At 38.7% G+C, this 25014-nt stretch overlaps 1 protein-coding gene and 1 long non-coding RNA gene across 3 annotated transcripts in view; one reads left to right on the top strand and one right to left on the bottom strand.

Annotated features, from left to right (window-relative positions):
* Positions 1–4655: 4655 nt before the first annotated feature.
* On the bottom strand, positions 4656–20208 carry LOC121951966 (tissue factor-like). The gene is made up of 7 exons (XM_042498465.2): positions 19954–20208; positions 18018–18132; positions 13170–13259; positions 11129–11235; positions 9685–9863; positions 6799–6964; positions 4656–6120 (listed from the first exon to the last, which is right to left on the bottom strand). Exons 1-7 carry the CDS (start codon positions 20018–20020, stop codon positions 5987–5989), a joined length of 858 nt encoding a protein of 285 aa, XP_042354399.2. The 5' UTR covers positions 20021–20208; the 3' UTR covers positions 4656–5986.
* LOC148187905 (uncharacterized) overlaps positions 8254–25014 on the top strand; it is a 32390-nt gene continuing 15629 nt past the window's right edge. Inside the window, exons 1-2 of one of the 2 annotated variants that reach the window (XR_015778084.1) lie at positions 8254–8394; positions 9831–9937. This is a non-coding gene — a long non-coding RNA (uncharacterized LOC148187905). Of the gene's footprint in view, positions 8395–9830; positions 9942–25014 lie in introns of both variants that reach the window. The other variant, XR_015778085.1, reaches the window with a different exon arrangement.

Raw genomic sequence — 25014 nt, 5'->3', positions numbered from 1 at the left:
ATAAGTGGTTTTATTTTGTCTCTTGAGGACAGAAACAAGTTAGTTGTGAACACAACATTGGCATATCATAACCTTTGAGCTTGATATCTTCATCTGAAGGAAATATGTGGCTCTTAATCTGCTTGATGCTCCTCTATGTCCACCAGTAATCATGCCTGTCTGCTGTTTGAAGCTGTTAGAGCACTAGGCGGGTTTACATTAACCCTCTCAAATTGTGCAAATTGGAACTGCGAATAGAAAATATCCCTAATGGAAACACGTCAATTTCGAAAAAAAACTCCCCTTTATCACAAAAAAGTTTTTGCGCTCGCCTGAGGTGGTATTTCAGGGGCTACCAAAAAGTCATATTTCAAAAAACTGCAATGCAATTTTTTTTTAGTCTTTTCTAGGTCACGTGATGCTATGGCTATATGCTTGTCAGTAGGAACTGACTCCCTCATGATGCAGCAGGAGCTACAAGAGCTGTTATTGCATCACATAACTCTTCAAAAGTTGAGCCGATCATCCGGAAGTTTGGAATCCACAATTCCTCTGTGAAATCGTGACTATCACCTCTGAGAAATCCTTCATACGTGGCCGCTCCCACGTACTTGTATAAGGGGGTTGTCTTTCCATTATGGCTCCATCACACGTCTACGTGACCTTGGATTGGAATTAATGACGGCTAGTTTGGTGGCTGCAATAGAAATAAAGCTGCTGATGTTTTGAACATCCATCACCATGCTTCTTGGAATGTTATCACCAGAGGAGAAGTCGCAGAACATCACTCAGTGGAAACGCAGTCATCTCGCAATTGTGTTTTATCAACTTTCGAAAATATGGCTTAAGTTTTGGGAAAATCTGTAATGGAAACCTGCCTAGTAAGAGTTAACTATGACTGTAAGGTTGCAGCTGTAAAATGAAACCATGAACTGAAACTCTGAACTGAAACAAAGCTCTGTTTCTGCTAGCTGTAAGAAACAGTCCATGACTACTGTGTAACCAGTACATGTTATCGTCTGGTCTGCAAAGCACTGTATATTCAATACACCATGTAACCGCTTCATACAGGTACAATTACATATACATATATAGAAATATTCTTATATATAAGATGAATAATGTGAATCTTGGTGTGTCCTATGCACATGATAAATCTACAGTATACTCTCTATATGACAGTCTACCCTCACAGTGGACCAGACTCAGCAGGCATTTTTAGTTAATATTAAGTCTCCGTTCACGCCTACCTCATTACTATCTGCCATGATTGCATGACAACACTGTGAACCCTGTAAGAGCAAACATTCTGTGATTATTGACACTTTGTAAACATGTGCAGTCCAGACAATGCAAGTTCATGTACACATCGTATCACCAAGACATTCATGTGTGAGAGGCCTCAGTGTGCAGGCTCTACAGATTGAAGAAATTAGTTTGTTACAGTAAATCGATAATGTAGCTTTGGTTTGAGAAGTACTGAGGAGACAATAAAATGGGGAGTCTTTGGGGTCCTCGTCATAGATGGTATATAAAGATGGAAACACATCTCGACTTACCCTTCTATACAGAACAGGGCTGGCACTACCCAATTTGGTGCCCTAGGCGCCCTAACCCTAACCCCCACCTATGCACCTCTGCACCCGACGACACATCACATGCTCACACATAATTTAGGAACATATCACTGTTTATTTATTTGTAATGTTAATATATATATATTTTTTTCTAGACAGAAAACACTAAGTGAGGGCTCCAGTAGGCATAGAAAAATTGTATTTTATTATTATATTCCCTCGAGGCCAAGGGGGACTGGCGGTGTGGCGGCGCCCCTCCAGTAGATGGCGCCCTAGGCGACCGCCTATATCGCCTATGTCAAGAGCCGGCCCTGATACAGAAATGAAGCCAAAGTATCCCAGTCTCGATCTTGAGACTCGAGTGCTCGCCCATACACCCATCTGACCAAATACAAGCGGTGCCATTTAACAAAAGCACACCAATTGGCACACACAGCTGTCAATCATGATGTTGAATCCCATTTTTATAGCATCAAATAACAACTGAAAAAAACAAACTTATCACAAAAAAGACTTGAAAAATTATCAGGATGATAAAAAAAACTACCTAAAATGACAGAAATCATCTTTAGGAAAAATGATTTGGTGTGTACTTTGATTTTTTAGTTTGGCCTATGTCCCATTCCCTAACAGGAGGCGGAGTAATGACCTTTACTGTAGCCAGGGGCGCGATCTAGATGTTTTGGCTTCACTTTTGGCAAGCTGTCATGCTGTCCATCGATAAAGTCTATAGAGTGCCTTAGGGCTGATGTTTTTCTGTAGGCCAACCCGAAAGCTAACATTGCCCTGGCTCCCTCGTCAAAAAGCAAATGGGATTTTTCCATTGCAATTTGGATCATTGCAGAAAATAAACTCAAACAAATGTTTATGATACTTAAACAATTTATTCAGCAAGATAAACTTCAAAACTGAACACTACTTTCAGGATTTTTGAAGCCTAATTGTAATCGCCAGAAGTAAAAAACTAATACTAAGCTAAAACAAACTACACTACGGCACCTTGCCACTACGAAGCTTTAAAAACATGTTCGGTGCTCTTTAGCTTCATTAGCTCTTTCTGTAGTCTTATTTAGCAACTTTTTTTTTTTTAAGCCATAAAAGTGTTAGAGTACGCAGCGGGGTATTAACTGCCTTATTTTATGTCGTAGAACAAAACGTGAAAGTCTCTTCAGCTCGTGTTAACTCTCAACGCAGTTAAAAATAACTAAACATTGCCTTTGAGACAAGGGAATCAGAGGTGCTAAAATGCTAATTCATTTCCAATTTTTAGGGTTTGTTCCTGAGGTTTTCTTTGGTCCTCCCTCAAAAGAAAAAAAAAACGCAATTGGAAATTAATTTCCTGCATTTCTGCATACATTAAGGGACCACAGTAACAGAAACAAAATCCAGGACATACTAAAGTTGGTCATCATGATAAATTCTGCCAGAAGAGTACTAAATATGTCAAATATTCTACTCCGAGTATATCATAAAAAGCAACAGCTTAGTTCACATTCTCAGCCAGAATCAGACAGCTCTCCAAACAGTTGTGTTTCGAAGTGGAGCTATGCTCATTTCCAATATTCATACACTATTTTCCTATGGTTCAAGACAGTCCAAAGATATGAGTCAACAAGAACAACTATCTCCTGAGTACTAACATTCAAATTTGTGATGTCATGGCATACTAACTGGTAACACTGTAATAGCATTAAGTTCATTGAGGTATAAAATAGAAAACAAACAAATTTTCTCTGATTTTAGGGCTTTAAAAAAAGAGTGTCTCATGTTCACTAATATTGATTGAACTTTGCTTTGCCATGGAGATAACATCAGAATCAGAATCAGGTTTTATTGCCAAGTACATTTACACATACAGGGAATCTGACTTTTGTGGTTTGGTGCAAAACAGTTATCAAAGAGGAATAATAAAAAAGGTAACTTTAGGCAATCCTCTCCCTTTAAGCATGATTTTTTAAAAGTGGGATCGTGTTTCTACGTCTGAGCAGAGTAAAATCAACCATCCACTCTCCAAAGCTAAAACAGGTTGTTTGAATGATGGATGGTCGCTGAAATGTTGAAAACGTATCACTGTACATAGGCACATGTAGCACAATAAACATGTCACCCCGTGAACTGTAAAAAAGACCATTTATCTTTATTTTTTTGTTTTGCTAAATCATTTCATGTTGCTGACATATTTATTTATTTATTTATTTTTGTATTTATTTTTGAATGGATGCATTTTTGTATTTCTTTATGTACAGGCTGTTATAATATATATGTTACATGATGAAGATATGAAAGTGATGAGAGCATCACTGAAGGCAGTCGTGAGAGCAGCGATACTGTGCAGAGATTCAGAGAAGATGAAGCTGTTTCTGGAGCTTTTCATTCACTCATTTTCATTGCAGTATGTGTATGTATGTGTGTGTTTTCTATGATGTATGCTCTTTAAAAGCCATGACTGAGTGAAGTGATATTCAACCTGTGTGTTTAGCCATGGTGAGGCCATGGTTTCTCATCATGATAATACATTAGTGTGTGATGTTGTATGTGTACGTGTTGATGTGTTAATTGTGAGATTCTGTGTTGGAAAAATTACAAAATAAAATTCATCTATAATTCCACTGTGAGATCTGGTTTGTCTTTAAGCGATCAGTGTCACAAAAGAATGGTGCTGTTTTTTTGCAGATTTACTTTTGAATTTGTGTCTTTGTTCATGCATGTCTGTTCAATAAAAACATGACAGATGAGTTTACGCTTGAGACATTTGGTTAATGAGCAGCAGTATCAACAAACTACCAGAAACATGTTTTTGGCCACTTGGGGGCGCTGGAACACCCTGACAATAATCATCACCTGAAGCCATGTACACACACACACACACACACACACACACACACACACATGCATGCACACACATTTCTGTCATAAACTAAAAAAGTTACAAGCTTAATGGCTGAATTTCAAGATGTCTTGATTGCCATTCATTACATTACATTACATATTCCATGTGTTATAGATGCTTGAATGTTTATGGTAATATATATATATATATATATATATATATATAGAGAGAGAGAGAGAGAGAGAGAGAGAGCGAGAGAGATACATAGCTTTTCATTTTTTTATGTTTTATTGCTTTTCAGTCCTTTTGATCAACAAAAGTTACACTTGTGACTTAAAAAAAGTCAAAGAATAAAAGAGTCTGAATAAGTTCCAACATATAAAGCAAAAAAATATACATGAATCTGTATTAGTAGTGAAGATTTTGCTGATGTTGCTGTAGTTTCAAAGGACAGCCACTGGGGGCCACTAGTGAGCTTCTTTTATTGTCTGTCAGTGGTGATTTGGATCTGCTCCTGCAGAACTTTAACCCTTTGAAACCTGAGCAAATTGGTTTGATTTCTTTCAAAAGTTGGGGAGAAGGCAATGAGTAACTTCACAACATGTCTAAAAAAAATACTAGAAAATAAGTCAAAAGCTACGAAAAAATTCCCTGAAAAAAAAAATTATAATAATAATAAAAAGAAAGAAAGAAAAATGGGGGGAAAAAAACAAGAAAATGAAAGTTAAATAAATATATACATGGATTTTGTTTGTTGTTTTTCATTATGTTCTGATAATTCGCCTCCTGTTTCTAAAACTAATTTTTACAGGTTTTTTTTTTTCACCCTTTACTAATTTCAATTTGTGGGACATTTCTTGCCAAGTTGCTCATTGCCATTTTTCTCCATGTTTTTTGAATGATATCAAACTAACTTGCATTGGTGTCAAAGTATGAAATAGCTTGTGAGAGGCATTTGAATGCAGCACACACCAAAAAACCCTAAAAAACCCTGAACTTGAATATGGTTACAGAAATGTTGAATTGAAAGAATGAAAAATTATTAAAAACATGCCTAGAGGAAAGAAAGTGAGGGCAACTAGACTGCTACAACCAGTTAAAACTGAGATTAGTTTAAGGTTAAAAAATATAGTTAGATTTGTTAATAAAATTGTGAGGGAATGTTACACATTTAGTCTGCACTCATACACTCTGACAGGTGGACAAACATTAAAACCTCTCTCTAACAAAGCTCTTCCAGTTGTAGCTGCTCCTTCGCTCAGCATTTGTTATTTAAAAACTAAGGTAGACATGATTCTTTATGTATTAATGATCTCACACACAGGACAAATGCAAGACAGGCAGAAGTGGTTATCATAGTATAAAATTGAAAAAAGATTTCTTACTGCATAGTCAGAGAAAGCTGCACATGCTCACATTCATGTAAATATGTAAATATGAAATAAAAAAAGTGCAAACTACAATACACTGTAAATGCACAGCAGAGCAATGTCAAATAGTGTTTTCCTAAAAACAGAAAGGAGATAGAAAACTGATGGGAGACCAGCTCCCTGTGATAGACAGACACCTACGCACACACACACACACACACACAAGCACATTAAATAGTTGCCGATTGCTGAGATGGGTTCTTCTGTCGGCAGCATTTGCAGCAGAGGACCGTCACTGTGATGATGATGATGAGAACTGTGAGCAGAATGAAGACTATACCGACCCACGCTCCCAGACTCAAATCTGCAGAGACAATCAGTCACAGATCAGTCAGGCACACAGATTCATCTAATAAAACTGATTCTGTGTCATAATTCAAAGAAAATTATGCTTTAAATGACTCGTCATAATGCAAGCTGAATTATGACAAGAATTTTCTCTGCCACATTTAATCCAGTCACACAGAAAGCATTTGAGAGACACCACTGAGGTAACAACAACTTTGATTTTTAGCTCTTTTTAAGCATGATTTTGCAGCTCTACTTTTGTTTCTTCACAAGACACTCAGCTGAGCCAATGTTTTATGAGGCCTGTTTGTCAGGTTCATGGTGTGACAGTGAACAGAACCATGCTGGTTTACAAGAAAGCCATTAGAGGCTTAACCACTGCGTGCGTCAGCTGCAGAGTTCTCTACGCACACCAGACAAAAGAACTACTTATCCATAAAAGCCTCAAGCAGGACTCATGACCTGACTATGCTCCCAAACCTTGTTTTGCCAAAATGTTCACTTTCAGTTTTCAGGAACTGGAACCAATGCTGGTGTCCTGTCAGAGACCCCGCGGTGGACCCCAGGCAATGGGAGTCTGCAGTGTCACATGAGTGCTGGAGTGCAAATAAATCCTACCTGTCCTTATTTGAGGCTGATGTTGGCCTCCAGATCTTACAAAGAGCACACACTGTGTATTTTAGTGTATACGCACCTTGCAGGATATTAATTTCTCCAGGTGTGCACTGCTGGATGCTCCAGGCTCCCTGCTGGGTAGCTTTGCGTCTGTTCGGGATGAAAGCGGCCACCATGAAGCAGTAACTCTGTCCTGCGTCCAGCTTCGTCACCTCTGTTGTACTGGTGTCAGATATGACTTCTCTCTAAGAGGTAAGAAGGAAATATTACATAGGCTAGTTAACATCTATTTCACTTACCATGCATTTAGACATTCAGCAGTTCTTGATTTGACTACTGCATTTATATTTCCTTCCATCCATCCATCCAACCATTTTCTACCACTTATCCAGGGTTGGGTTGTGAGGGCAGCAGCCTAAGCAGGGAAGCCCAGACTTCCCTCTCCCCGACCACTTCGTCCAGCTCTTGCCGGGGGATCCCGAGGCGTTCCCAGCCCAGCTGAGAGACATAGTCTCTCCAGCGTGTCCTGGGTCTTCCCCGGAGTCTCCAACCGGTGGGATGTGCCCTGAACACCTCACCAGGGAGGCGTCCAGGAAGCATCCTAAGTAGATGCCCGAACCACCTCATCTGGCTCTTCTCAACGCAGAGGAGCAGCGGCTCTACTTCGAGCTACTCCCGGATGACCGACCTTCTCACTCTGTCTCTAAGGGAGAGCCCAGCCACCCAATGGAGGAAGCTCATTTCGGCCACTTGTACCCTCGGTCTGTACCCTTGTTTTTTCGGTCACTACCCAAAGTCCTCAAAGCACATGTGGACTGGTTGGGCAAACTCCCATGCACCCTCAAGGACCCTGCCTAAGGGTCCAGAGCTGGTCCACAGTTCCACGACCAGGATGAAAACCGCATTGCTCCTCCTAAATCTGAGGTTCGACTACGCTCCAGTACCCCTGAATAGACCTTACCAGGGAGACACCTCCATCTGTGAATTGTGTTGTGATTCTTAAATAGACTGCATTATTATAGATGTGCCTTCAATTTGCTTAAGTTTCTTCTCCATTTTTCTTACTTTAAAAAAAAACATTTTTACAACCACACCCTGTGGACTGTTTATTTGGATTTTGTAAATATTATTGCTGTCAAAGCAAGTGATATATCAATACATTTTGTCAAATAAAGTTTTTTGTTATTAAAGGGTTAAAAAAATATGACAGTTATTGAGTATTTTGTATTTTTATTTATGGCTGAAGTTGATGATATACAAAATTTTTTTTAAAAAAATGTATGAATTTTTTTTGGTACATTAATACGCACTTTTGGTCGTTAAGAAGGATGCTTTCTGCCATTTCTGCTGCCCTGAAACCGCCTGAAACGTCACGCAAACGTCACAACTCGGCATCGTCTACATTTCCCAATGTAACACTCCTAATTACAGTTTTGAGGGGCCGCTCATGTGCTCGTAAGTGGTAAATACGGTAAATGCGATACTTCCGAGGAGCACGTGAAGGCAGCATAAAATGACGTATCCGCCTCTACAGGTATCCTACTGAGCTGACTTGTTACAGCAACATTAACATTAGCTGCTCCATTTCAGCAATGTTGTGATAAAAAAAAACGGGCTTTTAGGCTAAAATTCAACCGAACTGTTCTGTCGGGAGCCGCAGAGACGTAAACCCGCGGTGAGTGAGAAACTGTGGAAATTACAGCCTACATGTCAACGGTTATGCTAACCTCCGTTAGCCGCTAGGCTAATTTCTGCCGCGTGACGGTGCTTCAGCTAACAGTGGGAGGCAGCACAGAGCAACTGTCCTGTCACTGAACCACGAAAGTTATTAGTGGGCAGCTCATCAACATCCATTTTCATCGAGTGTGTAACGCGAGATCTGTGCTGCTGTTTACTGAACGTTATTGGTCATCAGTGTGGATGCTCACATCGTTATGGTTATAGTCACGGTTCTAGTTTTAGGGTTTGGTGTGGACGGCCCTTTACACTGAGCTAGGATAGCTGTTAAGCCGCGCTTCCAGACTTTAATGACTTTAAACTCACTCGCTACTGCAGCATGATATGTACTACACAGATGTACAGACGTTTGAGTGCTGTCAGTGTATGCTACTCCATATTTGTGAGCAACTTTTCCTTTATGTATTTTATACAGCAGGGGAGAGCAGGTGTGGTTGGAAGACTGGTTTTCTCAGCACCTTTCTCTGGACCAAATCCCTGTGTCACCTCACATGATTTGAACTGCAGAGGTTTTATATTCCAGCTGTTGTTTGAGCATGCCACAACTTTCCCATTCTTTTGTTGTTCTTGTCAAAACTTTTTTGGAACATGTTGCAGGCATCAAATTCAGAATAACTGTATCTTTACAAAAACAAACAAACAAAAAAAAACAACCCTAAAAACATTTATCAGTTTGGAAATCAAATATCCTTTTTTTGGACTGCATTTGATGGAAGGTCAAAAAAAGATTAGAAAACCGGTGTGTTCCAACTTTTTTGGAAATCGGTCTGTGTTGGCTTGATGGTTTTTTTTTTTTTCAAAAACATCAGAAGAAGGCAATGAGTGATATAAATATTGCAAACAGAATTCTAGTTCTAAAAAAAATCTAAATCTAGCTTTTTTTTTCATTATTTTAATTTGCAGAAAGCTTCTCGCCAAGTAGCTTATTGCCTTTTCTTCCCATGTTTTTTGCTGCAAATTCAGAGGTGGAAATCCTTGCGAAGGGTGTCTGAATGCAGCACAAGGAAAGTGATGTCGATCTTGGTTCCAAGGGGTTAAGACCAATTGTATCTTAATTTAAATAACAGTGTATATCTGAAATATCCAGCCACTGAACTACATAAATTCAGCACATTAACACTTAACTCTATGATCATTGTAGTAGGCACTGAGTAATATTTGTTAGTTTTCAGTACTTTGGTGAGACTCTTTGTCAGTTGGTGTCAGTGTTGGGAGCTGCATACTGTACCTTGCCTGTGCTTCCAGCCTTGTAGTAGATGATCTTATATTTGAGGTCTTTTTTAAAGATGTCTCTGATGCTGAGCTGCTTTTTGCCCTGATGAATGCTGGTCAGAGGATCGATGATGTTCACAATGGCTCTGCTCTCATCCGCAGCCTCCACAGTGAAGTTCACCGCACTGATGTTACCTGAGGAGAGGACGACACCACCTGTCAGGCTTTTCAATCTGGGTTCAACTGTCTTCTTCATAAAGCTGCAGGATGTGAGTAAGTTTTACAAGCACTGTGGTGTTCAATAATTTAACCCTTAGGACCTGCTTTAATATTACACACACTTGTGTCGCTCTGCGCAAAACATGCACTTTTCAAAATCAAGCTTTGAAAAATATTCTATATTAATTTTAGTTTCTACTTTTATTGACTTATTTTTTTTAACAACAAATATAGTAAAAATGACATCATCAGGTGGAAAACAGTAAAAATGACAAATTCCAAGGCAAAAGCCCAGAATGACACCCAGAAATAATACAACACATACTTTAATGCTTTGATGGCTGTGGGATCATAAATGTCACTTTGAATGGGTTTCAATGGAGCATTTTTTGCACTTAACATCTTGGAAATTCCAAGATTAAACAAAAATGCACGATCTTGCCAAAATGTATGCCACATGCAACCAGAATGATCAAAAAATAAAGGATGAAAAGTGTGTAAAATGTGCCAAACACCCTACCTTAACAGTAAATAAACAAGATTAAAAACAATAAAATTTGCCACCAATGTCTACATAGGATAAAGTAAAATCCAGATTTTATTAAAAACGTAAAAAACACACTGCTTTGTGCAGTTGTACACAAAGATCCCAGCCACTTTGTCTTTGATATGAGAGTTCCAGAGTCAACTGTTGTTTCAGTTTTTGATCAGATTTCTCTGTCACAGATTTGAATTTGCTGGTCTATGTACATTTTTTCATTTTTTTTCACATCACCAGTGGAAACAGAGTTATTGAAAGGCTTCAGCAAATGCAGACTATTGCAAAAGATGTGATTTCAAAGCCCTTAAATGAAATTTGTTAGTGAACAAAAGGCCAAAATGCATGAGTATAAGTTTTGAGGTTAAGTAAGAACAGGTGAGCAGGTAGGAGGAGGGGGAGGGTTATTTATGGGAAAGGCAGGAGAGGAGTTAGTGCAGGGGAGGAGGGAGAGGCTGGATGTGCATGACAGGAGAGTTGGTATGAGGCAGAGGAAAAACAGCAGGCAAGAGCAGGACTAGGATCTGCAGAAGTTGTGTCACAATATGTTTTTCTCTCAGGGCCATTTTTGGAAATTGAAGACATAAATACGCCTCCTACCGTCTCAACCACTGTAGTATGTGTTAGGTGTGGATATTATGTGTGTGTGTGTGTGTGTGTGTGTGTGTCTGTGTGTGTGAGTGAGCCAGCATGCATTACTTACTGTCTTTATAAGGGTTGAAGGGTGGGGACTCAGTGTGAGGGAACTCCTCCAGGTCGTAGTCGTAGTCCAAACTCTCAGGCTCGGTTTTGATGTCTGCAGTGAAGAACCTGTCAAACACGAGGGCAGAGGTATGAGATGGAGGTATGTGTGATATGTATTCAACATGCAGACGGTTTGGATTTTGCACATAAGTATTGGAATGAGGCCAAAACTCTAAAGTAATACAGTAGAAATTGAGATTTATCTAACAAAAACATGTTTGAGGGCTTGCCGTAAGCAGAGGGCAGGTAATAATGTGAGAAGGACAAAATGATAAAAAAAATGATGTTGTTTTTATATTTTTTGATATATAAGTCGCTGCAAATATGATCATCTTAAAAGTTATAATTCTTAAGACTTTCATGATTACTTTTCTAGCAATAGCCATTCAAAGTTTTTAAGTTCAGTGGATTTCTGAAGGTGCCTATCAGGTACAGGCTCCGGGGCTGAAATTATCATTGGGCTCCCCGGCAATCACTTGCAAAATGTTACTCAAATTAGCAAGTAGGCCTACCGACCAAGAGACTCAAAATGACCACAAAGAGAAACACAAAGACCACAAGGAGATGCAAAGGAACTGCAAAAAGACACAAAATTAATACAAAAGCAGGCAAAACGAATGATAAAAGACACGCAAAACAACCACAAGGAGAAGTTGAAGGAAACTGATACAAAGTGACACAAAACGGCCAAAAAAAGACACAAAATAACTAAAAAACAGGAAGAACTACAAAGAGATACATACATAACAACTACAAAAATACACAAAACAACCACAAGAAGTCACAAAACGAATACGAAGTGACACAAAAAAAGACACAAGATAACTACAAAAAGAGGCAAAACAACCGCATACACAAACAAAATGATGACAGAGATACACAAAACAACCTCAAGGAGAAACAAAACAGCCACAAAGAGAAACAAAACAACCACAAAGATGCACAAAGCAACTACAAAGATACATAAAATAACCACGAGGAGACATACAATCAATACAAATTGCACAAAACAGCCAAAAAAAAAGACACAAAATAACTAAAAATCAGGAAAAATACCACAAGGAGACGCATAGTTACAAAGATATAAAAAAACAACCACAAGGAGACACATAACGAATACAAAGTGACACAAAACAATCATAAAAAAGACACAAAATTCTGACAAAAGCAGGCAAATCATCCAAAAACAGACACAAAACCACCACAAGGACACAGAAAAGAATAAAGAGCAACACAAAACGACCAAAAAAAGACACATGATAACTACAAAAACTGCCAAAACAATCACAAAGAGACACAAAACGATTACAAAGTGGAAAAAAAAAGACAAAAAACAAAATTATGTCAAAAATACACAAACGATTACAAAAAGAGACAAACCAATCACAGGGAGACACAAAATGACACAAGACAACAAAAAGACACAAAATCACCTCAAAGAGAAAGTAATCAACCACAAGAAGACACACAGTGATCACAAGGAGACACAAAACCACAAAAAGACATGTAATGACTCAAAAGAGAACCACCACAAGACCACCCCAAAGTGTGTCCTGTTCCTGTGTGGTGAAGCCCTCTGCATGCTTTGCGTGTTTGTGTCTCTGTGTTGATGATGTTCTTGAGTTTCGCCTCTCGTGTGTTTGTGTAGGCTGTTCTCTGTCTCCGTGGTGGAGAGGAGGTTGTGTGGTTCAGTTTTTGTTTGGAGAAGTCTTCCAGATCCATGTCCCTCATCCATGTTTACAGTCCATCTAAATGCTTGTAAACCTGGTCCAGGTTTCGAAGGGTTAAGAAGTCCCAAACTTACAGTTGAGCGGCCTCATCAAAATGTATGTTACTAAGATAAAGATGGGTGGGACATAATACTGCTGATAACAGAGGAATAAATGTTTGTGCAGGAATGTGTGAAAAGATGAGTGTTGTTAGAAATTAGAGATGACTGTGCAGTGTGTTGGGTGTGAGATTTGATTCGGGGCTTGAGGAGATCATGGTCATGTTCTTACTTGTTGTAGGGTGTGAGGTGGATGGACAAATCACACTCTGACTGCGACAATCGAGTGCATTCCAGTATCTCCATCCAGTCACTGCCATTCCTAAAAGTCACATGACAAGATAAAACAAGAGAATGAAGCCTGACAGAGAATAAAAAACACTGTGTGGCACTTTTGTCCCTGACATGATTCATTTAAAGGAACAGTGTGTAGGATTTAGTGGCATCGAGGGCTGAGGATTGCAAATTGCTACTAGCCAAAACTTCTCCTGGTTAGAATTCTTCTGGTGTTAGTTGTCCAGGAGGTTTTTACCAGGAGCCAAATTATCCACAGACGTCTCTTTGTCTGCAAAACAAACACCCCAGGTGATTAAAACCAGTAAAAACACTAAATAAAGCAGTGTCACGTTACAAATCAGTGTATTTCTGAAGCTCTGAATGTAGAGCTGCTGCTAACTGGTGGCTGGCATGAGAATGTAAATGTCCCTGTCTAAAGCCAGTGTTTCCTCTGTCTGTTCTGGGCTACTGTAGAAACATGGCAGTGCAACGTGGTGATCTGGGGAGACAAGGATGGGCTCCCTCTGTAGATATAAATAGCACATTCGAAGGTGACAAAAACACAACGATACTCATTTTCAGGAGATTATACACTAAGGAATACATTGTGGTGACCCACATTATAGTGACAATCGCTAGAGACTGCTGCTGCTTGAAGAAGCAGAGTGCAGAGTTTAGAGAGGGGGATTCTGGTAAATTGAGTTTCAGGGCTTTGTTTTGAGTACAGGTTAGCTGACATGTTAGCTGTGAGCTTGTCCTAGAGTTGCTGTTTTAAAGTGAGAGCAAACAGACTCCACCTGACTCAGTCTTTCCTGCACTCCCACAACATTCTTGTTATATTCCATTTCTGCCAGTTTGCCCCTTGAGTCCTACACACTGGACCTTTAGGTTACAGATTCAGGTTTTAAAATACAGAGTATCTACTTCCAGTATCTAGTGCTGGAGACAAAGGAACACAGTGCCAGATCAGACCACGTCCATGTCCCTAAGTATTGAGATAAGGTGATTTTAAAGGTGTCAGTGTTGCAGAGGGATCGTCATTTTTTTGGGAGTGCTGAGGTGAAAGCTCACTATGACCTGCTTTAGGTTGTCCACTGTGTACTGGCTCTGATTTTGATGAGGGTATGTTGCTTTGCCCCCCCCCCCCCACACACAAAAAAAACCCCCAAAAAAACATCTACACACAATTTCATGTGCATGTTTTCCCCTTTGAAATCTTAGAGACAGAATCAAAGCAATGTGCTTATTTAACCAGTGGAAAAAAATTTTCATTCGCTGTTTATTTGTTTGACCATGAAAAAGGGTCATCATCAAGAATTGGACTGAGTTTAAAACTGCTGTAGTTAAAAATAAGAAGTTGTCTAAACTAAGCAGAAAATGATGGGAGTGCAGGGTCTTCGTGTGAGAAGCCTTCAGGTTTCTTGTTGTGTATTTACATTCCTCAGCCTACCTGAAGCAACACATTAACATGGCAGCATGGAAATATGATCCTTTTCTTAAAGGGAAAACTTTGGTATCTTTTAATTTGGATCCAATGCCCCCATGTTTTTGTGTCAAATTGACACATTGTGTCAAAATGAGTACAACATTTTTTTGAATTAGTCCCATATTGTAAGAGAGTGCTGGTGGTAAAACAGGCTCCAATATAAGCACTCGTGGCAGATGCATTTTATCACTAACAGTGCTTCTTTTTGACATTGACAGATTCAGACTGTTATTCTAGGTGTCTGTTATGTAAAGGATCCCCACAGAGATAGACCTTTTAGTTCAAAAGTGAAATCCTTTCAGTTTAACCGGAAACAGCTCTCACCAAACCCCCAATCTTAATTTAAATAAACAGTAATTTAAGTTGATATAAAACCAACATACCAACAATATACCTGCTACGCAGTTAGATACACAGTCACACACTGATGGACCAGACATCAGGAGCATTTTGGGATTCAGTTTTAATGAGATGACTGCATTTACATTGAGTGATGTTCTGTGACTTCTACTCTGCGGATAACATTTCAAGAAGCATGGTGATGGATATTCAAAACATTAGCAGCTTTATTTCTATTGCAGACACTGCATTGCCATTGTCTTATCTGCAAGACATTTTAGAGCAGACAGTACTGAAGCAGGGCCTAAAAATCACAACTGACCCAAATCACATCCTACATAAGGAGTATGTGCTGATGCCTTCAGGCAGATGGTACCAGTTACCAAACTGTGAGCTTAACAGGTACACATTTTCATCAGTCCCTTTATCAATCAAACTACTTAGCACTAGGTGATCAAGTGTGTCTGTGTGTGTGTGTGTCTGTGTGTATGTCTGTGTGTGTGTGTGTCTGTGTGTATGTCTGTGTGTGTGTGTGTGTTAGGGCAGTATTTTGGCATTGTGTAATATCTGACATAGGGTAAATGAGGTGACTTGTATGGAGTGTGTGTGCAGTTCTTAGTGGTGTGTGTGCTTTTATTATGTATAGGGCAATAATCTTGTATAGCACTTCAGTGTAATTATCATCCATTTGATTTGAGGCATTGTACAATACTCTCAGGGTGTGTGGACTGGTGGGTATATTGTGTGTTAATTGTAATCTGATTGTATGTGTGTGTGATCATGTTGCCTGTGTTTTCTTGACCTAATGTGTGGATCCGGGGAGGTTACAGTGTGTTAATTGTAGTTTGATTGTGTATGTCATGATAAAGGATAATCTAACCTAATGTAATTATTTTTAATTCAAGGCTATGTTGGCGAAGCCATAATGGAAAAGCAAGCCCCTGGGAGGTGATAGTTCACGATTTCACAGAGAAATTGTGGATTCAAATCTTCCAGATGATCCGCTTAACTTTTGAAGAGTTATGTGACGCAATAACAGCTCCTGTAGCTCCTGCTGCATCATGAGGGAGCCAGTTCCTACTGACAAGCACATAGCATCATGTGACCTAGGAAATCCAAAAAAGTGTTTCCATTGCAGTTTTGCCAAATGCTTTCTTCAAATCACCTGAAAACTGATGCATTTGTAAAAACTTTTTATGCGCGAAAATGAGTTCTTTTAAAAAAAAAACTGACACGTTTCCATGAGTGGCATTTTCATTTTTTCATTTTCAGTCTGCGCAATTTGAAGGCTAATGGAAACCCGCCTTCTTTTGGAATCCTTTCCATAATTATGATTGATTGATTGTATTTATTCAATAACTAAAAAAGCACGTAGCATAGCACTGCAGTCATGTCACGAATCCCCAAAGATACACACACATTTAAGCCTGAAGGCTCATTTCCACTGTGCTCCTCTTGCAAACACTGAGCACAGCACAAGATAAAAACATCACATCAAGAACAAAATAAGAAAGTCAGCATAAAAATCAACAGCAGGCAGCGGGGTAGCTATGTCCTTTTGCTACTTTGTCCTTGTTTTCTTGGTCATAAAAGCTCCAAATTAAAAAGTGAGTATGCTAAGTGGTACTTTTGAGCCATTTCCTTGAGGCCACTCTAAATACTGTTTCAGATTTGTGGGCAGATTATTCCACTGTTCTGATGACGTGTGGAAATGTATTTTTGCCTATTAGGCTGTTGAATTGATAATTTATGAAGTCTGTCAAGCGACCTCTGGTTGATTGTGTCCTAGAAGTGAGGAAGGATGTAAGGATGTAAGCTTTTTTAAAATAGACAGGATTAAGATGTGTACGTGGATGGATTTATAGTATAGCCCTTATCAATTTATTTTGGGTTTGAAGTGTTGTGATAACACCAGGAGATGGCAGCATTACCAAAATTACTTTAAACTAGAGCTCCAGTGTGTGAGGAATTGGGCTGTCCAGAGATGAAGCTTTTCTCACTGGATTCTAAAAAACATGTCTATAATGCAGCCAAGATAATTAATGTTTTTAAACCTGAGCACATAGGCTTGATTTATCTCAAATACATAAGGACAATGAGCAACAAAAGTAGAAATTAACCCAAAATTAGCAAGAAATTAGTAAGTAAGTAAGTACAAGAAAATTAACTGAAATCCAGTTTAAAGTAGAGAAAACAATAAAATGATGTGGGAACAGTGCTTAAAAGTTGTAATAGTTTGCAACAATTTCAAATCCTTAATTGTGATAATTATAATAATTATGCATGATTATTAGCCTTTTTTTTGCCCTAGCTTTTTTTGAAGCCATTTTTTAAATCTACTTTTTTCTTGCAATCTATGAATCATATCTTTATCAAACTGCTAATTGCATCTTTTTCCTTGTTTTTAACCACGCACCAATTTGGGTTCAAAGGTTTGAATACTTGTAAAAAGCATCTGAAAGCAGCACATGAAAAGGGATGTAGCGCAGCGGTGTTTAACTGTCCGTAGCTGTTACATGGAACTTACAAAGTTTTACCTTAAAACACATTGGCCCAGATAATTTCAGCTTAGAACTGAGGACACAGTGTCAGTGTAAGCCATGTGTGTCGGGTTTGCCCGTGTTAACAGACAGTAAGAATGATAGGCTTAATCTGAGGCTGTCAGTGGCAACAAGAAACACTTTGATTGGTAAATTGTCGGTGCGCAAATGCCCAGAGTGGTTACTTTGCGTCCTGTTTTGCAACTGCTTTCACACTAAGACACAAAAAACTTGAGTAATTAGGGTCCACATTGATACAGAAGTTACCCTTTAAAAAGTAGAAGTATCACAATATTAAAAAAACTTTATTGCAATTGAAAGTATTTTATACCCTAGTCAAATTTGACCAATTTGAACAAAAATATGATTTTCTCTTTCTGTGTGTGTGTGTGTGTGTGTGTGTGTGTGTGTGTGTGTGTGTGTATATGTGTGGACTCACCTCGAGTACAGGACAGTGTATTTGTACTTTGATGGTTCGACAGTCCAGTGGAGGATGGTTTTAAAGTCCAGAGATACCCAGCGTACGTTTTGTGCTTTAGGCAGAAGGTCGCTGTCTATGAATAAAATGTAACACAACATTAATTATTAATCATCCATGTTCTCTGAATCCCCCCCCCGTGTTTGTTTTGTCAGTGTAATGAAGTATCACATTTATCAACGTTGATGAAACAGCTGGAAAAAACACCTCCCTGTCCTTTTTTTTAACAATTAAAGTCAGCCAGTGAGCAAAGGAAATATGAGCTCAAGTGAAACTGCTTTGTAATAGAAACAATCTCATAAATGCTGTTTATACAGTTTAAGATACTAAACACACAACATTCTTGTACCATTTCGTTATGTTCCCAAAGTGTTCACGTCTTGCAGCATCTAAAGAATGTGGAGGAACATTTGGTTTGGTTCATTAGTTGCTGAAACATTTCCACATGTCAAAAAAAAGGCTTTGTCATGATTAGGTAAATGCCAACATACAACACTGACTGATTACGAAACCGCTGCGGAATGCTAAAACTATTGAGAATTCTTGTTTCATTAAACTCACTTTACACTAGCCGGAATAACCACACAAACATTTCCATTGCCTGAGCATGACTTCTATTTTTAATATGAATTTATATCTAATGTGTATTTTTAAGAGTATTTTGGGGGGGGGCGGCATTTGTGTGAATATAGAAGAGTGAAATGTAAATGGGAAAGAGATCGGGGATGACACGGACTGAAAGGGTTGCAGGTTTGTTACTGAACTCAGGCCGCTGCTACAGAGTAGGTCTACATCGGGTGCACGCTCTACCTGCTGAGCTAGAGGTTGCCTTAATAGATTATGTCTGTTTTTAAAGGCCGATTTGGAGGCGTGAGCTGTCCTTTATGCAGGCCTGATTCTTTTTAATGTACACCTCCAAGTGCGTTATCATGCTTATATCATGGTCACTTTCCATTTATATTTTTTTGCTCTTTTTCAGTCAAAATCTCAAGTTTTTCACAAATTTTCGTAAATCGGTTTCCCTGGTAACGTCTGAGGCTTTACCTAATACCTGGAACAATCAATACTACCACACAAAGTCCTTATGCAATGGAAACGTTGTTCACTTCTCCAACAATTAAGACCAACTTTTGATATCAGTTAGCAAGAGGAGATACTTCAGTACTTTCTCCATATGCATTCTGACCAAAACCTCATTACTAAAGTCTGGTTTTTAAAAGCGCATGGATAAGTTTAAGGTTTTAGTAAAAAATGCATGAGTTGTGAAGTTCTGAGTATTTGCATAAATGTGACTGAGATTGCACCACACAAGTTGTGTGAGTTTGAAAGTGGACATTTTAATGTAGTTTTGCTGTTTAACCCTTTGAAACCTTGATGAACGTCACTTTTTTGTGCTGTGTTCAAAAGCCTTTCACAAGTATTTAAACCTTTAAACCTTTGAACCCAGAGCAAATTGGTAATAATTTGAAATTATTTTAAAATAGTATTATTATTTTTAAGCATGTTTTTCCATGTACTTTTCTTTTTTTTTCTTTTGCTTTTTTTTTGTTTTCTGAATTATCAGTTAATTGTACTTTTTTACTACTCTTTTGCTAATATTTGGGTGATTTCTTCTTAAATTGTTTATTTACTCATGTTTCAATGGGTTTAGTGGTCTCTAATCAATCAATAAATCAGTTTGTTTGGCATTTTCCATGGAGGCATGCAGGAACAACAACTTCCTCTTCACAAACTCAAGGTAACACAGCAAATTTACAAATGGTCATTTTGTGGGTGAAGTATTCCTTAAAGTTAGGAACATGCATCTATCTATCTATCTATCTATCTATCTATCTATCTATCTAGCTATCTATCTATCTATCTATCTATCTGAATCTAATGGAACATGTGGTTTTACCTGCAGTAGTGATGATCGCAGCAAATAGACAGACTCCCAGATAAAGCACAGTTTTCGCAGATGCCATGTTAACACAACTAAAAATCCTTTCTTCTTCAGTCCTCGATGTTGTTAAAGTTTTATGAGCTGAGGAGTAGTAGCTGTCCCTCTGGGTCTAAGCTGCTCACTGGTTTCTGCTCCGTAACTGTGAGAACTGGGGGGACTGTTGAGGGTTTTGCCTCGTTCCGCCTGCTGATCCCTCCCACATGCCTGCCTGCTGATGGGGGATTCTGCAAAGACTTGCTCAGTTTGAACTCCTCCTTTCAGCGAAGTGCTGATTGAGAACATGAATGTCCTTGGGCTAACGCACGACACCCCTGTAAGACCTGGAAACTGTCCCTGTGTGACTGACCTGTGTGTAGACTCTCAGAGATGTGAGTAATGGTTACACCCTCCCTCACAACAACCAAAGAGTTAAATCTTTCTTGGTGGGAAGGAGACTCTTGGCACCATGCTGCTCATAGATTCAGCTGTGTTTTTGTGAAAAGCAAACGGCTTGCTGCCCTGTTGCCTTGGCAGCTCAAAGACTTATTCCCATGTGGTCCGGTTCAAATTCTGTACAGACTTTGAGCTCACCAGGAAACATGCTAATCTCTTTCTGAACTCGCACAGAAACACTGGAGACTCAGAACATCCAGAATCTAGCCTGATATGGGATCTCAATTCTAATACTCATTATTAAACATTGACTTTTCTTTCATTTAAATCCTTATCACAACTGATGTATGTGATCATTGCCTTTTTGCCATTTCTTTAAACATGTTCTTTACTTAATAATGCGAAGAGAGACTAAACAATACTTAGTTCTAATGCAACTGTTAATTGCAGCTGTTTTTTTCATTCAGGTGTGCCAGCTCAGCCTGTTTTCATTCTGAAGTTGTCAAATACTGACACTTTTGTTCCGTTTTTTTCAAACGATCACTGTCCGTATCTGCGTGATACGCGGCTGGACGTTGTCAGCTGACAACGCAGACCGACAGAACCTGTTGCTGTGATATTTTATACACTGACGAGCAGCGTCAGTTTAGAATGCTGCTAAATGGAACCTGTCACACCCGCGTGATACGCCACTGGATGGTGTCAGGTAGAAATTCTGCCTGTAATGATGTTCCTTTTTGAATGTGAGATTTTTTTCTACACCTTACCATGTGCCTCTTTTTCCTAATCCTAACCATCTGTGCCAGCATGTGCGTTTGTTGATGTTCAGGGGTTATCCTAAACATAACCACGTGCAACATAATCCCACCATGTGCATTTGTTGACATCATGGTAGCCGCATCCCAGAACGTTGGCAGTACACACAGAGGGATACCTAGAGCACAATATGTAGACATGGAAGTTCTCTGCAAAGTGGGAACATGTGACGACTTGGGATGAGAATGTGTTGCTCTAAGTAAAAGTTTGATTATCATTTAAAATCCAGCCCAGTCATCAGAAGAAGATGTTGTTATTCTACATGTCTGTAAATGTGTTACATTTGCACAATTCACACGTATCATATCAACATTTCTAAAGTTGTGTACTATTTAAGCTGACTTTGTCATCAGAAGGAGGAGGGGGTGGTGGCTGGTGTGTCACCTAGGAGAGACCACTGTTCAAGGCACATTTTTCCAGTAAGGATAGCAGCAGCATGAAAGCAGTTGGTTTTTACTGAAACATCACTTTGTTTCCAGCGGGAAGTGTCCCTCCAAAACTGGGTATTTTTATAAAAAAATGTGATCTTTTCCTAACTATAACTAAGTGGCTTTGAAGGGTTGTTGAAATGAAAAGTTTCAACATATCTGCGACATAATAACGTATCTGTGGTTTCCGGCGATTGCGTCATAAAAATTCTCTGTGATTCATTCCATTCATAAGTTGCAAAAAAATGCAAAATAATTAGATATCTATATAAAGATAAAAACATGAACATCTAAACATGACTTGAACTCGAGTCGGACTCGAGTCACGAATTCCAAGACTTTCCACTCGACTTGACAAGAGAGGACATGCATCTCGATGTGGACTGTGACAGCAGTGACTTGTGACTTCATTTGGACTTGAGCCTTCTGACCTAAAAATACTTGGTACCTCGCCCACAGAGGTTGACTACATTTTAGAAGACCAGTTGAGGTAATTATGTAATGATTCAACTTGTCTTCTCAAATTCAGTCAACTAATAAACTGAAAGCAGCACAGACACTTACTTTTTTAAAAACTGTAATTTTACAGGGTATAGACTGTAGTGCTTTTTTTGCAACAATGAAATTGGGACCCTTTGGGGATGTTGTGAAAGTTGCTTCAGTGTTGCAATACAAATCCAGTCAACCAATTTATCAACATTCAACATAAACTTTGAGACATTTATTTATTTTTATTTAAACTCACTGTCAGTAATAATGAACGCTTTACTTAGTTATAAAGGCATAAAATATTAAGATAAGACAAGATGAGATAAGATGAGATGAGATAAGATAAAATTTATTGTCTCGAAAGAAATCTGTCTTGGGCAAAAGTGCTGAGTGCAGCTGCAGAATACATGATAAAACATAAACCAACAAGACTAACAATATAAACATTGTAATAGGTAAAAGGAAAGATAGATAAACAATATAAAGCAAATCAGAACATTTACACATACACTATAAAACACTAGTATATAACACTATGATTTTTTTTAATGTGTTTTATTTTGTATTCGTCCCATTATACAACACTAACACAGTAACAACACCCACTTCAATGATTTTCCTATATAATACAAAGACCTTGCAAAGTTTGCAACCATAAGCTGACAGATTCTGTTACATGTTTGAAATGGGCCTCTGCTCTCTTCCTTTTGTTCCTCTGGGACAGCAGAGAGCAGCCAAGGAATGTGGGACTGAAGAGAAGTAAAAAAAAAAAAAAAAACCAACAGTTTTTGCAAAGATCACAACAGTGGATATTTTTGGTTTCTTGTGGAAATGGTCAATGCCTAGTTAAGGTAATAGCATTCAAATTTATCAGACATCTGCTGTAAAACAGTGACCTTTATGATTCAGTGTTACTGAGGAACTGTGGGAACATTGCAACATTGTGTGCATCATTTGGGGGAAACCTCCTGGTAGTAATTAGTAACCATGTGACTGAGCTAGTTGTTCCTTGCCTCCACACATGTACACAGAAATTCTAAAACACACACACACACACACACACACACACACACACACACACACACACACACACACACACACAGAGTTAGAAAAAAAGCCCCATCTTTGTATTACTCATCCCTATCTCCTAATATGCAACTCATTACCATTTTGTCATAAACAATGATTCTGGATGTTTTTTTTATCAACATAACAACAAAACAGTTCTGTTGGCAAAATGTTCATGTTAAACATCTGCAGAAAATTCATTGTCGGCATTTCATCGGTAGACCTTGTAACAAAAGCATCATTAAGGCTTTCATTGTTGATGTTCAGTTTGAGGATGGAGTGTCCCAGGGAGGAGAAAATGTACTTCACAGATTTTGGGGGGTCTTCATTATAGGATTATTGAATTACCTCTGAAAACTTCTGTTGTAATGAACACTAGAAAATAGGACAAAGATCAGCTGATAGCGTAATAAAGTAACAGTGTGACATAATTATTTATTAAAATTACGGCATTAAAAACAACACAGTGTTGAAGAAATATTTCACTGTTGTAAAGATGGCCTGCTGATTAAACTAGGCCGTCTCTGCAGGAAAAAGACACAGACAAATTGGTGCTACATAACCAGAGAAAACTGATGTTTTTGCTCAAAATTGAGAAAAACCTACAACTACCAGAATGCAACGCGTTGCATAAGACCAATAAATGCTCCTGCTGGTGGGTGACGCACAACTCTCACATGTGAAACAATACAACCGGCTGACAAAATGATCTTGTATTCTAGTTAAGTAGTAAGCTAAACATGTTTTTGAAAATATTTGAGGTGAAAATATGCAACTCAGTAACAGAATCTTAGTTTATGTTTAATCAGCACTACCAAGGTTTACTGGTTGATCTTAGTTTTTTCATCCTCCGTTTCACAGTGCAGGAAGCAGTATGGCATTTTCCTGTTCACAAACTCTCGCTATTACAGCTAAACTGAGCACTAAAATGTGTTCCTGGAAAAATTTAAGGCTAGAAATAGGCAGCGTAGACATAATTTTGAGTCATATTCATTCAGCACTGCCGTTTTATTGGATTTAATCAGAGGACTTTACTGGGTTGCGCTTTCATTGGTCCACCTCATCTGATATGTGACCGCTTAGGCATAAATACCAAGACATGTTTAGCTGCAGACATATTCCATTTGTAGTGTACACAACATGCCCCTACTAACCACATCCACCGCTATTAGGAGACAAACCCACTAAAACAACAGTTATCTGAATCTTGCTACAGTGCTACACTGCAGTGAACAAATATGTCACCAAATGCAGAAAAACCAAACTTCCTAATTCATAGTACATGAAGATGTGATTCACTTAGTAAGTAACAAGATGTAGACCTCCCATTACCCTAACCCTTATCTTGACAGCCTCTCTTTTAAAGTAATACTTAATGGTTAGCTAATCAATTGCTTAGCATAAACACAAGTAACAATTTGTAGCCTACCCATTACCTATACCCTAACCTTAACTGTATCTCTGTTAAATTCTATGATTTCAATGTAAGATTCTATAGTTAGCTTCATGCTAACTTAGCATTTTTTGGGGTCTTCCGCTTCTGGGCCAAGGAGTGAAGGGGGCTGATTGTTGACTGATAGAGTGCCCCAGGGATGGCGTTTTTGTATAGGCCAACGCGGAAGCTAAACTTGCCTTAATTCCCCCCTCAAAATGTAAATGGAATATTTCCATTTTGGATCATTGCAGAAAATTTGCTCCGTAGAAAGCTTAGGTTTATGATACTTACACATTTTGTAAGTAATCTTCACAAATGAACACCTCTCAGGATTTTTAAAGCCAAAGCGCAATTGCCATTAGTAGAAAAGCTATTGCTAGGCTAAAACAAACTGTACTACAGCTGCAT

This window comes from Plectropomus leopardus, chromosome 12, assembly GCF_026936395.1.
Source record: "Plectropomus leopardus strain MGB_pleo_1.0 chromosome 12, ASM2693639v1, whole genome shotgun sequence".
In the NCBI taxonomy this organism is placed as follows: domain Eukaryota; kingdom Metazoa; phylum Chordata; class Actinopteri; order Perciformes; family Serranidae; genus Plectropomus; species Plectropomus leopardus.
Note: the sequence above shows the minus strand (reverse complement) of the source record. Positions and strands in the feature narration are given on the sequence as shown.

Bases quoted from the DNA above. Each gene is read 5' to 3' on its own strand.
- LOC121951966 (XM_042498465.2), bottom strand. From the start codon at position 20,020: ATGGCATCTGCGAAAACTGTGCTTTATCTGGGAGTCTGTCTATTTGCT. The intron at 18,133-19,953 runs GTAAAACCACAT...TTTTATTCATAG, and splicing joins TGCGATCATCACTACTGCAG to ACAGCGACCTTCTGCCTAAA. The intron at 6,121-6,798 runs GTGCGTATACAC...TTGTCTCTGCAG, and splicing joins AGAAATTAATATCCTGCAAG to ATTTGAGTCTGGGAGCGTGG.